The sequence below is a fragment of the Oncorhynchus masou genome, unplaced genomic scaffold (genome assembly GCF_036934945.1).
Source record: "Oncorhynchus masou masou isolate Uvic2021 unplaced genomic scaffold, UVic_Omas_1.1 unplaced_scaffold_1874, whole genome shotgun sequence".
Taxonomy (NCBI): Eukaryota; Metazoa; Chordata; class Actinopteri; order Salmoniformes; family Salmonidae; genus Oncorhynchus; species Oncorhynchus masou.
In genome coordinates, this window is record NW_027008377.1 from 1 (window position 1) to 15,000 (window position 15,000).

At 45.8% G+C, this 15,000-nt stretch overlaps 1 protein-coding gene across 1 annotated transcript in view; it reads left to right on the forward strand.

The window, feature by feature from the left end:
• The first annotated feature begins 6,906 nt into the window (after window positions 1-6,906).
• Window positions 6,907-15,000, forward strand: part of LOC135532471 (BAH and coiled-coil domain-containing protein 1-like) — an 84,464-nt gene continuing 76,370 nt past the window's right edge. Inside the window, 4 exon segments of the mRNA XM_064959972.1 lie at window positions 6,907-7,245; window positions 12,088-12,169; window positions 12,172-12,426; window positions 14,635-15,000. The exon segment at window positions 14,635-15,000 is cut by the window's right edge and continues 678 nt beyond it. Of these exon segments, the coding sequence (XP_064816044.1) occupies window positions 6,907-7,245; window positions 12,088-12,169; window positions 12,172-12,426; window positions 14,635-15,000 (1,042 nt within the window).

Here is a 15,000-nt window from a genome sequence, read left to right on the forward strand (position 1 = left end):
TGTTAAGGGGTAAGGGTAGGTGTTAAGGGGTAAGGGTAGGTGTTAAGGGGTAAGGGTAGGTGTTGAGGGGTAGGTGTTAAGGGGTAAGGGTAGGTGTTAAGGGGTAAGGGTAGGTGTTGAGGGGTAAGGGTAGGTGGGAGGGGGTAAGGGTAGGTGTTAAGGGGTAAGGGTAGGTGTTAAGGGGTAAGCGTAGGTGTTAAGGGGTAAGGGTAGGTGTTAAGGGGTTAGGGTAGATGTTAAGGGGTAAGGATAGGTGTTAATAAGGGGTAATGGTAGGTGTTAAGGGGTAAGGGTTGAGGGGTAGGTGTTAAGGGGTAAGGGTAGGTGTTAAGGGGTTAGGGTAGATGTTAAGGGGTAAGGATATGTGTTAATAAGGGGTAATGGTAGGTGTTAAGGGGTAAGGGTTGAGGGGTAGGTGTTAAGGGGTAAGGGTAGGTGTTAAGGGGTAAGGGTAGGTGTTAAGGGGTAAGGGTAGGTGTTAAGTGGTTAGGGTAGATGTTAAGGGGTAAGGATAGGTGTTAATAAGGGGTAATGGGTAGGTGTTAAGGGGTAAGGGTTGAGGGGTAGGTGTTAAGGGGTAAGGGTAGGTGTTAAGGGGTAAGGGTAGGTGTTAAGGGGTAAAGGTAGGGTTAAGCGGTAAGGGTAGTGATTAACACCTACCCTTACCCCTTAACACCTACCCCTCAACCCTTACCCCTTAACACCTACCCATTACCCCTTATTAACACCTATCCTTACCCCTTAACATCTACCCTAACCACTTAACACCTACCCTTACCCCTTAACACCTACCCTTACCCCTTAACACCTACCCTTAACACTTACCCTTACCACCTACCCTTACCCCTTAACACCTACCCCTCAAACCTTACCACTTAATCCTACCCTTACGCCTTAACACCTATCCTTACCCATTTAACACCTACCCTTAACACCTACCCTTACCCCTTAACACCTACCCTTACCCCTTAACACCTACCCTTAACACTTACCCTCACCCCTTAACACCTATCCCTCAAACCGTACCACTTAACCCTACCCTTACCCCTTAATACTTACCCTTACCCCTTACCCTTACCCCTTAACACCTATCCTTAACACTTACCCTTACCCCTTAATACCTCCCTTACCCCTTAACATTTACCCATTAACACCTACCCTTACCCCTTACCCTTACCCCTAACACCTACCCTTACCCCTTACCCTTACCCCCTAACACCTACCCTTACCCCTAACACCTACCCTTACCCCTTACACTTACCCCCTAACACCTACCCTTAGCCCTTAACACTTACCCTTACCCCTTAACACCTACCCTTACCCCTTACCACCTACTATTACCCCTTAACACATAGCCTAACCCCTTAACCTTTCTAGGGCAGGGGTTCCCTCGACAACATCTTGTTTATCTACCCATCGTGTCCGATTTCAAAATTCTTTATAGTGAAAGCACAACACATGATCATGTTAGGTCATAGCCAAGTCAAAAAAAACACACAACCATTTTTCCAGCCAAAGATAGGAGTCACAAAAAGCAGAAATATAGATAAAATGAATCACTAACCTTTGATGATCTTCATCAGATGACACTCATAGGACATCATGTTACACAATACATGTATGTTTTGTTCGATAATGTGCATATTTATATCCAAAAATCTCAGTTTACATTGGTGCGTTATGTGCAGTAATGCTTTGATTCCAAAACATCCGGTGATTTTGCAGAAATACTCATAATAAACATTGATAAAAGATACAACTGTTATTCACAGAATTAAAGATAGACTTCTCCTTAATGCAACCGCTGTGTCAGATTTTTTTTTTACTTTACGGAAAAAGCATAATCTGAGAACGGCGCTCAGAACCCAAAACAGCCAGAGGAATATCCTCCATTTTGGAGTCAGCAAAGTTAGAAATAACACCATAATTATTCACTTACCTTTGATGATCTTCATCAAAAGGCACTCCCAGGAATCCCAGTTCGACAATAAATTACTGATTTGTTCCATAAAGTCCATCATTTATGTCCAAATAGCCACTTGTTGTTAGCGTGTTCAGCCCAGTAATCGTCGTCCAGACAAAAACACTAAAGGTTCCATTACAGTCATTTAGAAACATGTCAAACGATGTATGGAATCAATCTTTAGGATGTTTTTAACATAAAACATCAATAATATTCCAACCGGAGAATTCCTTTGTCTGAAGAAAAGCACTGGAACGAGAGGTAACTCTGTCGGGAGCGTCCGCATGAGACCAAGGCACTATGCCAGACCACTGACTCAAAAAGGTCTCATGAGTCCCTCCTTTATAGTAGAATCCTCATTCAAGTTTCTAAAGATGGTTGACATCTAGTGGAAGCCGTAGGAAGTGCAACTTTATCCATATCTCAATGTGTATTCGGAGGCCAAGCTTTGAAAAACTACAAACCTCAGATGTCCCACTTCCTGGTGGATTTTTCTCAGGTTTTCGCCTGCCATATGAGTTCTGTTATACTCACAGACATCATTCAAACAGTTTTAGAAACTTCAGAGTGTTTTATATCCAATACTAATAATAATATGCATATATTAGCATCTGGGACAGAGTAGGAGGCAGTTCACTCTGGGCACGCTATTCATCCAAAAGTGAAAATGCTGCCCCCTATCCCAAAAAGGTTAACACTTACCCTTACCCCTTAACACCTACCCTTACCCTTTCACACCTACCCTTACCACTTAACACTTACCCTTACCCCTTAATACTTACCCTTAACACTTACCCTTACCCCTTAACACCTACCCTTACCCTTTCACACCTACCCTTACCCCTTAACACCTACCCTTACCCCTTAATACTTACCCTTAACACTTACCTTACCCCTTAACACCTACCTTTACCCCTTAACACCTACCCTTACACCTTACCCTTACCCCTTAATTACCCCTTAACACTTACCCTTACCCCTTAACACCTACCCTTACCCCTTAACACCTACCCTTACCCTTTCACACCTACCCTTACCACTTAACACCTACCCTTACCCCTTAACACCTACCCTTACCCCTTAACACCTACCCTTACCCCTTAACACCTACCTTTACCCCTTAACACCTACCCTTACCCTTTCACACCTACCCTTACCCCTTAACACTTACCCTTACCCCTTAACACCTACCCTTACCCCTTAACACCTACGTTGAGCACTTGATCTTTGGTTCATTGTATGCTCTTATTGCAGTCTGTTGTTTTCTACTGCTGGTTGTATTTTCCATCCAGTAGTTTTACTGCAGCGTTTCCTTTATTTGCTGGTTGCATTAGTATATTATGTCGACAGCTGATGAGCTTTCTGTTAACGGCTGTCTCACACACAATTCAACACCCACACATATATACGCATCCATGTAGAAAACACACACACAGGCACACACACACAGGCATGCTGCACACACACACACACACACACACACACACACACACACACACACACACACACACACACACACACACACACACGAACATATAAGTTTGCACTTAGAAAACACACACACACAGAGAATACTCATCCCAGTTTCTGCTCACCACCTGTTCTGTCTCCCGCAGGGTTGGGTCCCTGGATGGGTCAGGGTGCGCTTAAAAAACATATGTACACACACACACACACACACACACACACACACACACACACACACACACACACACACACACACACACACACACAGAGGAAGAAGCTAAAGCAGTGCTCTACATCTATGCAGCAGGACCTATTCAGTGAACAGGCTGTGAAATGTAATTAGCTCTCCATCCTCAGTGGTGTGTTTCCTTCCGCGCTCCGCAGGAGTTGCAGAGGAGAGGGGAAGTGCATCCACGAAACCCTTCCCCAGGGAAAGATTAGCTTAGCCGGGTTAATGTTTCAGGACCAAGGTTCCATGGTGCGTCAGGGGGGCTGAGGGGGTGGAAGGAGGATCAGACTGGACTGTGAAATGTGTAAGAGGACAAAAACACATTGAGTTGGAGAGAGAGGAAAGAGACAGAGAGAGACAGAGAGAGAGAAGAAGGCGTGGGCAGCTGAATCCCCAAAGCTGAGCTCCATGTGTCATAGTCAGTGTGCTCAGCTGCCCTCTCCCCAGATTCACAGTCCACACACACAGCATTCCTCTCTGCTCTGTAAAGAAGACACATCAGGGGAACGGCTGAGCTATGCTCCTCTTGAACATGGGAACTAGCATCCCTGCTGGTCCACAAGCTACTCATGTGGCCTGGAGAGCGGGCTGGAGTATGCTAGGCTGGATGGGTGGGTGAAGTTTTAGGGAGCACTGCAGGGTCGATCGCACCAAGGGGACAGTAATTTGGTTACTGGTCAGTGGCTCTGTCATCATCATCATCGTGTAGTATGTCATTATAGTCACAATCCAGTGTATTTTCAGGTCAGCTGCTATGAGAGTCCATTCTATTCAGGAGGAGGAGAGAGAGAGAGGGGGAGAGAGGAGGGAGAGAAAGAGAGGAGGGAGAGAAAGAGAGGAGGGAGAGAAAGAGAGAAAGAGAGGGGGATAGACAGAGGTGGGAGAGAATGAGATAGAAGGGAGAGAGAGAGAGAGAAGGGAGAGAGGGGGAGAGAATAAGAGAAAGGGGGAGAGAGAGAGATGGGGGAAGAGAGAGAGAGGAGGGAGAGGAGAGATAGAGGGGAGAGAGAAAAAGAGGGGGAGAGAGAGAGGAGAGATAGAGGGGAGAGAGAAAGAGGGGGAGGGAGCAGAGAGATAGAGGGATGAGAGAGGAGGGGGTTTGTTTAGAGAGGAGAGATAGAGGGGAGAGAGAAAAAGAGGGGGAGAGAGAGAGGAGAGATAGAGGGGAGAGAGAAAAAGAGGGGGAGAGAGAGGAGCGTGGGAGGGCTGCTGTTTAGGTGACCATGTTCTCAGCATAAAGCAGCAGTGCTTCTTCAATAGAGGGATGTGATCAGCAGGGTTTGTTCACCAGAGGGATGTGATCAGCAGTGTTTGTTCAACAGAGGGATGTGATCAGCAGTCTTTGTTCAACAGAGGGATGTGATCAGCAGTGTTTGTTCAACAGAGGGATGTGATCAGCAGTGTTTGTTCAACAGAGGGATGTGATCAGCAGTCTTTGTTCAACAGAGGGATGTGATCAGCAGTGTTTGTTCAACAGAGGGATGTGATCAGCAGTGTTTGTTCAACAGAGGGATGTGATCAGCAGTCTTTGTTCAACAGAGGGATGTGATCAGCAGTGTTTGTTCAACAGAGGGATGTGATCAGCAGTGTTTGTTCAACAGAGGGATGTGATCAGCAGTGTTTGTTCAACAGAGGGATGTGATCAGCAGTCTTTGTTTACCAGAGGGATGTGATCAGCAGTGTTTGTTCAACAGAGGGATGTGATCAGCAGTGTTTGTTCAACAGAGGGATGTGATCAGCAGCTTTGTTTCACAGAGGGATGTGATACAATGTTTGTTCAACATGCAGATGTGATCAGCAGTGTTTTTCAACAGAGGGATGTGATCATTTATGTGTGCTCCTTTCCCCCATTGTGTGTGTTATCTTGTGTGTAAGTGTGGGCTTTGCTTTTGTGTGAGAGATGGCAGTACTGGTGTCCCAGCATACAGATGTCTCAATGCTGCACATGTCTGGGTTATACTTTCTGAGAGACATACATTTATGTACAGCTTAGCTCCTTTCCCCCATTGTGATCTTGTGTGTGTGTGTGTGTGTGGTGTGTGTGTGTGTGTGTGTGTGTGTGTGTGTGTGTGTGTGTGTGTGTGTGTGTGTGTGTGTGTGTAAATGATTTGTGTGTGTGTGGTGTGTGTGTGTGTGTGTGTGGGTGTGTGCGGGTGTGTGTGTGTGTGTGTGTGTGTGTGTGTGTGTGTGTGTATGGGTGTGTGTGTATGGGTGTGTGTGGGTGTACCCCAGCGAGCACATTTGGTTCCTTGGAAGTTATGGGGTACGTACGTTTTTGGTTTCCTATGTGTTCTGGGAACGACACCATACGTTTCCTGACCGGTAAACATTTCTATGGTTCCACAAGGTTTTATTAACGTTCTGAGAATGGAAATTATAGGTTATTTGAAGGTAATAAATAACATTCTGAGAACATGTTTCAATAAGACTTTTAACAGCAATGTTAGCTTAGTTAGGGTTAACTGTTTTGAATTCATTTGATTAATTTGCTTAGTCATTAATCATGCATTTTTATAGTGGCACACCGTCAATGAGATTCGAACCTATGATCTTCTGTTCTCTATGGAATTAGTTCACTACACCCCCAGGATGGCGCTAGCATGACAGGGTTTTTTATAAATTCATACAAAGATGTTCATTTTAGTCTATCAAACAGACCCTAGATCAAAGGAAACAACCACTAATTAAGATCAGGTATGGCAGAGGATAGAGTTTTGTTGACGCTGAGAACGAAATGTATTTGTTTTTAAATAACGTTCTTAGTATGTTACTAATGTTTTCTTGTAATTTTTCTGGAAAGTTTTTAATATTCTGAGAACATGCCTATATATAGAACCATTAGGAAACGTGTAGGAAACCATTCCCAACGAAGAAACATGTGGTTTTCAGAACGTTATGTGCTAGCTGGGTATCCTGCACTATTCCTATAAAGTTGTGGGAAAGTTGTATGCAAAATAACCATAGGACAAAATCACGCTGTTACTAAGCTCTGAGAAACGTGTGGTTCTCAGAGCTTTATGTCCTAGCTGGGACGTGGGTATGTGCACTTGTACATATTCATGTGCATGAATGCATTTGTGAGTTTGAGAGTGTGTGTGTGTGTGTGTGTGTGTGTGTGTGTGTGTGTGTGTGTGTGTGTGTGTGTGTGTGTGTGTGTGTGTGTGTGTGTGTGTGTGTGTGTGTGTGTGTGTGTGTGTGTGTGTGTGTGGGCTCCTCTGATCCACTCCTTTCTCTCTCATTAGATGTGATGGAGCAGCCTGGGCTGTGGCCCCCAGTGTACGGAGCCCGAGGGCCCTCCTCCCACATACACCCACAACACCCCGCTGTGTACTCCCGCTCGCAGTTTCTACGGCAACAGGAGCTGTACGCTCTCCAGCAGCATCAACAGCATCATCATCTGCAGCAGCAGCATCAACACCAACAGCAACAGAGTCACCAGTCACACCCCCAGTCACACCCCCAGTCACACCCCCAGTCACACCCCCAGCCACAGCCACAGCCACAGCCACAGCCACAGCCACAGCCCCAGCAGCACCACAGGGCAGCACAGACCATGGAGCTTCAACACAGACCCAACCACGCCCAGGTGGGTGTGGCATACTGGCCACAGATTAACATGAATACCTACATACACACAAACACAAGTACGCACGGATGCACACACATTATCATGAATACACACACAGCCTTATTCTCATGACAACAGCAGCAGCTTTGTTACATAGTACAGTACTTCCCCACACACAAACAGCATGTACAGTACAGTACCTATTTATAGCTTCATAGCCCAATATTATCCCAGGATTTGCTGACTCTCCCTCTGGAATAGTTTGGGCTCAGTATGGATGGTGATGCAAACTGCCTGGTTTGTCATTGCACACAGTAAGAGTCAATATATCCAGGTTGAATGAATGCCTGGCTCAGCTGAACACAGGTTCCACACTCCTAGGGTTGCAAAATCCCCAAACTTTCCCAGAGATTCCCTGGTTTTCTAGAAACCCTGGTTGGAAGGGTCCTGGAATTCAAATCCAAGTGTATTTGTCACCATGCTTACTTACAAGCCCTAGCCATGCTTACTTACAAGCCCTAACCTTGCTTACTTACAAGCCCTAACCTTGCTTACTTACAAACCCTAACCTTGCTTACTTACAAGCCCTAACCTTGCTTACTTACAAACCCTAACCTTGCTTACTTACAAACCCTAACCTTGCTTACTTACAAGCCCTAACCATGCTTACTTACAAACCCTAACCTTGCTTACTTACAAACCCTAACCTTGCTTACTTACAAGCCCTAACCTTGCTTACTTACAAGCCCTAACCATGCTTACTTACAAACCCTAACCTTGCTTACTTACAAACCCTAACCTTGCTTACTTACAAGCCCTAACCATGCTTACTTACAAACCCTAGCCTTGCTTACTTACAAGCCCTAACCTTGCTTACTTACAAGCCCTAACCTTGCTTACTTACAAGCCCTAACCATGCTTACTTACAAGCCCTAGCCTTGCTTACTTACAAGCCCTAACCATGCTTACTTACAAGCCCTAACCTTGCTTACTTACAAACCCTAACCATGCTTACTTACAAGCCCTAACCATGCTTACTTACAAGCCCTAACCATGCTTACTTACAAACCCTAACCTTGCTTACTTACAAACCCTAACCTTGCTTACTTACAAGCCCTAACCATGCTTACTTACAAGCCCTAACCTTGCTTACTTACAAACCCTAACCTTGCTTACTTACAAGCCCTAACCTTGCTTACTTACAAGCCCTAACCTTGCTTACTTACAAGCCCTAACCTTGCTTACTTACAAGCCCTAACCATGCTTACTTACAAGCCCTAACCATGCTTACTTACAAGCCCTAACCTTGCTTACTTACAAGCCCTAACCTTGCTTACTTACAAGCCCTAACCTTGCTTACTTACAAGCCCTAACCTTGCTTACTTACAAGCCCTAACCATGCTTACTTACAAGCCCTAACCTTGCTTACTTACAAGCCCTAACCTTGCTTACTTACAAGCCCTAACCTTGCTTACTTACAAGCCCTAACCTTGCTTACTTACAAGCCCTAACCTTGCTTACTTACAAGCCCTAACCTTGCTTACTTACAAGCCCTAACCTTGCTTACTTACAAACCCTAACCTTGCTTACTTACAAGCCCTAACCTTACTTGCTAACCTTGCTTACTTACAAGCCCTAACCTTGCTTACTTACAAACCCTAACCTTGCTTACTTACAAGCCCTAACCTTGCTTACTTACAAGCCCTAACCTTGCTTACTTACAAACCCTAGCCTTGCTTACTTACAAGCCCTAACCTTGCTTACTTACAAGCCCTAACCTTGCTTACTTACAAACCCTAACCTTGCTTACTTACAAGCCCTAACCTTGCTTACTTACAAGCCCTAGCCTTGCTTACTTACAAGCCCTAGCCATGCTTACTTACAAGCCCTAACCTTGCTTACTTACAAGCCCTAACCTTGCTTACTTACAAGCCCTAACCTTGCTTACTTACAAGCCCTAACCTTGCTTACTTACAAGCCCTAACCATGCTTACTTACAAACCCTAACCTTGCTTACTTACAAGCCCTAACCTTGCTTACTTACAAACCCTAGCCTTGCTTACTTACAAGCCCTAACCTTGCTTACTTACAAGCCCTAACCTTGCTTACTTACAAGCCCTAGCCATGCTTACTTACAAGCCCTAACCTTGCTTACTTACAAGCCCTAACCTTGCTTACTTACAAGCCCTAACCTTGCTTACTTACAAGCCCTAACCTTGCTTACTTACAAGCCCTAACCTTGCTTACTTACAAACCCTAACCTTGCTTACTTACAAGCCCTTGCTTACTTACAACCTTGCTTACTTACAAGCCCTAACCTTGCTTACTTACAAGCCCTAACCTTGCTTACTTACAAGCCCTAACCTTGCTTACTTACAAGCCCTAGCCATGCTTACTTACAAGCCCTAACCTTGCTTACTTACAAGCCCTAACCTTGCTTACTTACAAGCCCTAACCATGCTTACTTACAAGCCCTAACCTTGCTTACTTACAAGCCCTAGCCATGCTTACTTACAAACCCTAACCTTGCTTACTTACAAGCCCTAACCTTGCTTACTTACAAGCCCTAACCTTGCTTACTTACAAGCCCTAACCTTGCTTACTTACAAGCCCTAACCTTGCTTACTTACAAGCCCTAGCCTTGCTTACTTACAAGCCCTAGCCATGCTTACTTACAAACCCTAACCTTGCTTACTTACAAGCCCTAACCTTGCTTACTTACAAGCCCTAACCTTGCTTACTTACAAGCCCTAACCTTGCTTACTTACAAGCCCTAGCCTTGCTTACTTACAAGCCCTAGCCTTGCTTACTTACAAACTAGACCCTAACCTTGCTTACTTACAAGCCCTAACCTTGCTTACTTACAAGCCCTAACCCCTACAACCATGCTTACTTACAAGCCCTAGCCTTGCTTACTTACAAGCCCTAACCTTGCTTACTTACAAGCCCTAACCTTGCTTACTTACAAGCCCTAACCTTGCTTACTTACAAGCCCTAACCATGCTTACTACAAAGCCTTGCTTACTTACAAGCCCTAGCCAGCTTACTCAAAGCCCTTTGCTTACTTACAAGCCCTAACCTTGCTTACTTACAAGCCCTAACCATGCTTACTTCAATACAAACCCTAACCTTGCTTACTTACAAGCCCTAACCTTGCTTACTTACAAACCCTAACCTTGCTTACTTACAAGCCCTAACCTTGCTTACTTACAAGCCCTAACCTTGCTTACTTACAAGCCCCTACCATGCTTACTTACAAGCCCTAACCTTGCTTACTTACAAGCCCTAACCCTAACCTTGCTTACTTACAAGCCCTAGCCTTGCTTAGCCCTAACCATGCTTACAAGCCCTAACCTGTTGCTTACTTACAAGCCCTAACCTTGCTTACTTACAAGCCCTAGCCTTGCTTACTTACAAGCCCTAACCTTGCTTACTTACAAGCCCTAACCATGCTTACTTACAAGCCCTAACCTTGCTTACTTACAAGCCCTAACCTTGCTTACTTACAAGCCCTAACCTTGCTTACTTACAAGCCCTAACCTTGCTTACTTACAAGCCCTAACCTTGCTTACTTCTTAACCTTGCTTACTTACAAGCCCTAACCATGCTTACTTACAAGCCCTAACCTTGCTTACTTACAAGCCCTAACCATGCTTACTTACAAGCCCTAACCATGCTTACTTACAAGCCCTAACCATGCTTACTTACAAGCCCTAACCTTGCTTACTTACAAGCCCTAACCATGCTTACTTACAAGCCCTAGCCATGCTTACTTACAAGCCCTAGCCTTGCTTACTTACAAGCCCTAACCTTGCTTACTTACAAGCCCTAACCATGCTTACTTACAAACCCTAGCCTTGCTTACTTACAAGCCCTAACCTTGCTTACTTACAAGCCCTAGCCTTGCTTACTTACAAGCCCTAACCAACAGTGCAATTTTTAAGTAAAAAATAGGCTTTAGGTAAACAATAGATAGGTAAAATGAGAGTGAAAATAACAGTAGCGGGGCTATATACAGGTGGGACCGGTGCAGAGTGTGAGGGGGCACCGGTTAGTCGGGCTAATGGAGGTAATATGTACATGTAGGTAGAGTTACAGTGACCATGCATAGATGAATTACAACGAAATAAGGAGGAAATCCATGAATCCTCCAACCAGGATTTCTGGAAAAGCAGGGCATTCTGGGAAAGTTACCTGGATTTTACAACCTTTCACACACAATAGAAATACTGATGAAGCCTCTTGGTCAATCAGCAGATTGCTCAAGATTTGGCGACATCATCTAGACTGTAGACACGACACTCATAGAAAAACAGGTGCTATCTAGAATATTTTGCTGTCCTCATAAGAGAACCCGGTGAAGAACACTTTTTGGTTCCAGGTAGAACCCTTTCAGTTCCTTTCCCCAGAAGGTTCTACATGGAACCCAAAAGAGTTCTACTTGGAACCAAATAGGGTTCTCCTATGGGGACAGCCAAAGAACCATTTTGGAACCCTTTTTCTAAGAGTGTAGGGCATGTTCTCTAGGGCTTGTCTTTGGTTATTATGGGGTGCTCTACTTTAGGCTATCGCTCCATTCAGTCTCATTGTGGGAGTTGTGCATGGTTTACTCCAATGGATCAGTGGATAAGGACTAGTGCTGCCAACACCAGGGTTGTGGGCTTGAGTCCTGCAATGGGCCCCATCATTTAATGTGTCGGTCAATGTTGACACTTTTATCCAAAGGGACTCTGAGAACTGTCAACATTGACCGAGCCACGTACAGTAAATTCCCATGTAAATGGAACGTTCTGTTCACACGTAAATCACCTGCTCTATGTTCTAAGTGGTGTTTGTGTGTTTTCGTCCCTCTGTGGTTAGGTGCAGAAGAGACCAGAGTCAGTGGAGTTGGAGGAGCTGCTCTCTGAGCCACCAGGTTCTAAACCTTCCAAACCCTACTCCTCCTACCACAGAAACACCCCCACCCCGGGGCCTGCACTGCTCACCTGTCCCCCTGCTGCCAGTCCCAGTCCCCCACCCTGCGCCCCCACCCTAAGAGCACCCCATCCACCCCCTGCCCCGCCCCTAGCCCGGCAGCCGCCGCCCCTCGGTCTCCGGAAATCAGTCCCGCCCCCCCACAGCTGCCAAAAGGGGCGGAGACCCAGGACAAGAGAGGAGAGGGACAGCCCCTGCAGGATTACCCACAATCCCTGGAGCCTGGTAAGGGAACTCACACTGTCCATCCACTCTGACTATGTCCCAATTATCTCTCCTTCCTCCCAAAGTGTGCACTTGTTCAATTCCCTTCACTGATTTGAAAGGCAATGAAGGGTATAAAATAACCCCACTAGCTCATGCCTCCACCAACCTAAGGGTTCTACATTTGTGGAAGAAGTGAACAGGTGCTCTCTTCAGGATATTGGAGAAACTATTGGGACACATCCCCGGGTTACATTCCAATATTCACACTAACATTTCACTTAGGTTGCGTTTACACAGGCAGCCCAATTCTGATATTTTTTCCACTAATTGGTCTTTTAACCAATCACCTTAGATCTTTTCACATTAAATCAGAATTGGGCTGCCTGTGTAAACGCAGCCTGTGTGATATTTTAGAAGCTCTCTGAGGGTCATATGAGAAATATGTATGATGACAATAGACTGTTAAGAGGGATATGCAAGATAGTTAGAGACACACAGCTCATTCAGCTGTCAAGGGTTCAACACTAACAACCCTGGCCTTCAAAGTATATCTGTGAAAACTGTAAATGACTGATAGGTCTGGCACAGAGGACATAGCACTACAGATCATCATCCAGTAACAGAGGACATAGCACTACAGATCATCATCCAGCAACAGAGGACATAGCACTACAGATCATCATCCAGCAACAGAGGACATAGCACTACAGATCATCATCCAGCAACAGAGGACATAGCACTACAGATCATCATCCAGCAACAGATCATCATCCAGCAACAGAGGAGCACTACAGATCATCATCCATAGCACTACAGATCATCATCCAGCAACAGAGGACATAGCACTACAGATCATCATCCAGCAACAGAGGACATAGCACTACAGATCATCATCCAGCAACAGAGGACATAGCACTACAGATCATCATCCAGCAACAGAGGACATAGCACTACAGATCATCATCCAGCAACAGAGGACATAGCACTACAGATCATCATCCAGCAACAGAGGACATAGCACTACAGATCATCATCCAGCAACAGAGGACATAGCACTACAGATCATCATCCAGTAACAGAGGACATAGCACTACAGATCATCATCCAGTAACAGAGGACATAGCACTACAGATCATCATCCAGCAACAGAGGACATAGCACTACAGATCATCATCCAGCAACAGAGGACATAGCACTACAGATCATCATCATCATCCAGATCATCATCCAGCAACAGAGGACATACTACAGATCATCATCCAGCAACAGAGGACATAGCACTACAGATCATCATCCAGTAACAGAGGACATAGCATACAGATCATCCAGACATAGCACTACAGATCATCATCCAGTAACAGAGGACATAGCACTACAGATCATCATCCAGCAACAGAGGACATAGCACTACAGATCATCATCCAGTAACTGCCACAGCCTATGGGGTCCTTAATGATATTGTTCTGCTTCTATGGCTCATGCCTGTGCCTGTGTCCCAAATGTCACCCTATTCCCTAGCCCTTGGTCAAAAGTAAATAAAGAATAGAGTGCCATTTGTGACGCATCGTGTGTGAGTGGCTGGGGTTGGCTGGCGAGCCCTGGGATTGACACATAAAGCAGCTCTGAGCTGGAGAAGTAAACACATAAAATGGCTGCCGGCCCGGCTGGTCTCTCTCTCAGCACTGTCACCTCGGTAATGACTGAGAAACACCTCGCTCAGAGCCTTATAGGCCCCGCCCCCCCAGGCCCACACCCTCTTCATCACCATTAACGCCTCGCTAACTGCCTTGCTATGCCATTCCACGCCAGAAGATATAAAAGTGGCAGGCCACCTTTGATAAAGGAAACCTCCTACACTTCAAATAGCAAGCTAACACACACCTACGCTGAATAACACGTTCACACACGCACACGCACACGGTTCACTCCCTTCCTGTGTGTTGTGAGATCAAGGCGCAGTGCCACCTACGTAATTTCCTCTTCCTGTGCCTCTCTACCCTCTCATGACCCTGGAGTGAGTTCTATTCAGGGCGGGTCCTCAGGGTTAGGCCTTTTGAACAGCCTCTGACCACACTTCACAGGAGAGAGAGAGAGAGAAAAAGAGTCGTAGGGACGATCATCTGGCTTTTGAGAAATGATTTTGACTTTTTGTTGTGAAGCTTTTTTACTTATTACTTATTCCTCTTTTAAACCTGCCTCCCTTTTCTCTTTCCTATGTTTTTATAGACTTGCCTCCTGGATACACCTACCCTGCCATCGCCATGGGTTACAGGAGCTGCACATCGCCCCACGATGTCCGATTGGCCGAGCCAGCTGACCTGGAGGCGGTCCAGGTGGAGCCTGCTGAGAATGCTCCCCAGCCTCTCTCCAGCCTCGGGGCGGAGCTAGAGTGTCAGGCCATGGTGAGGCCCCTCCCACACCAGGAAGTGGAGGAGGAAGAGGAGGGGCAAAAGGAAGAGGAGGTGCAGAGAGAGGAGGTGGAAGCCAGAGAAGCAGCAGGCAGCTGTGGACCTCCAGATCAGGAGCATAGGGAGGAGCAGGAGGAGGAGGTGTCAGTGTGTCCTCCTGCAGAGAGCCGTGTGTGTGTGACCG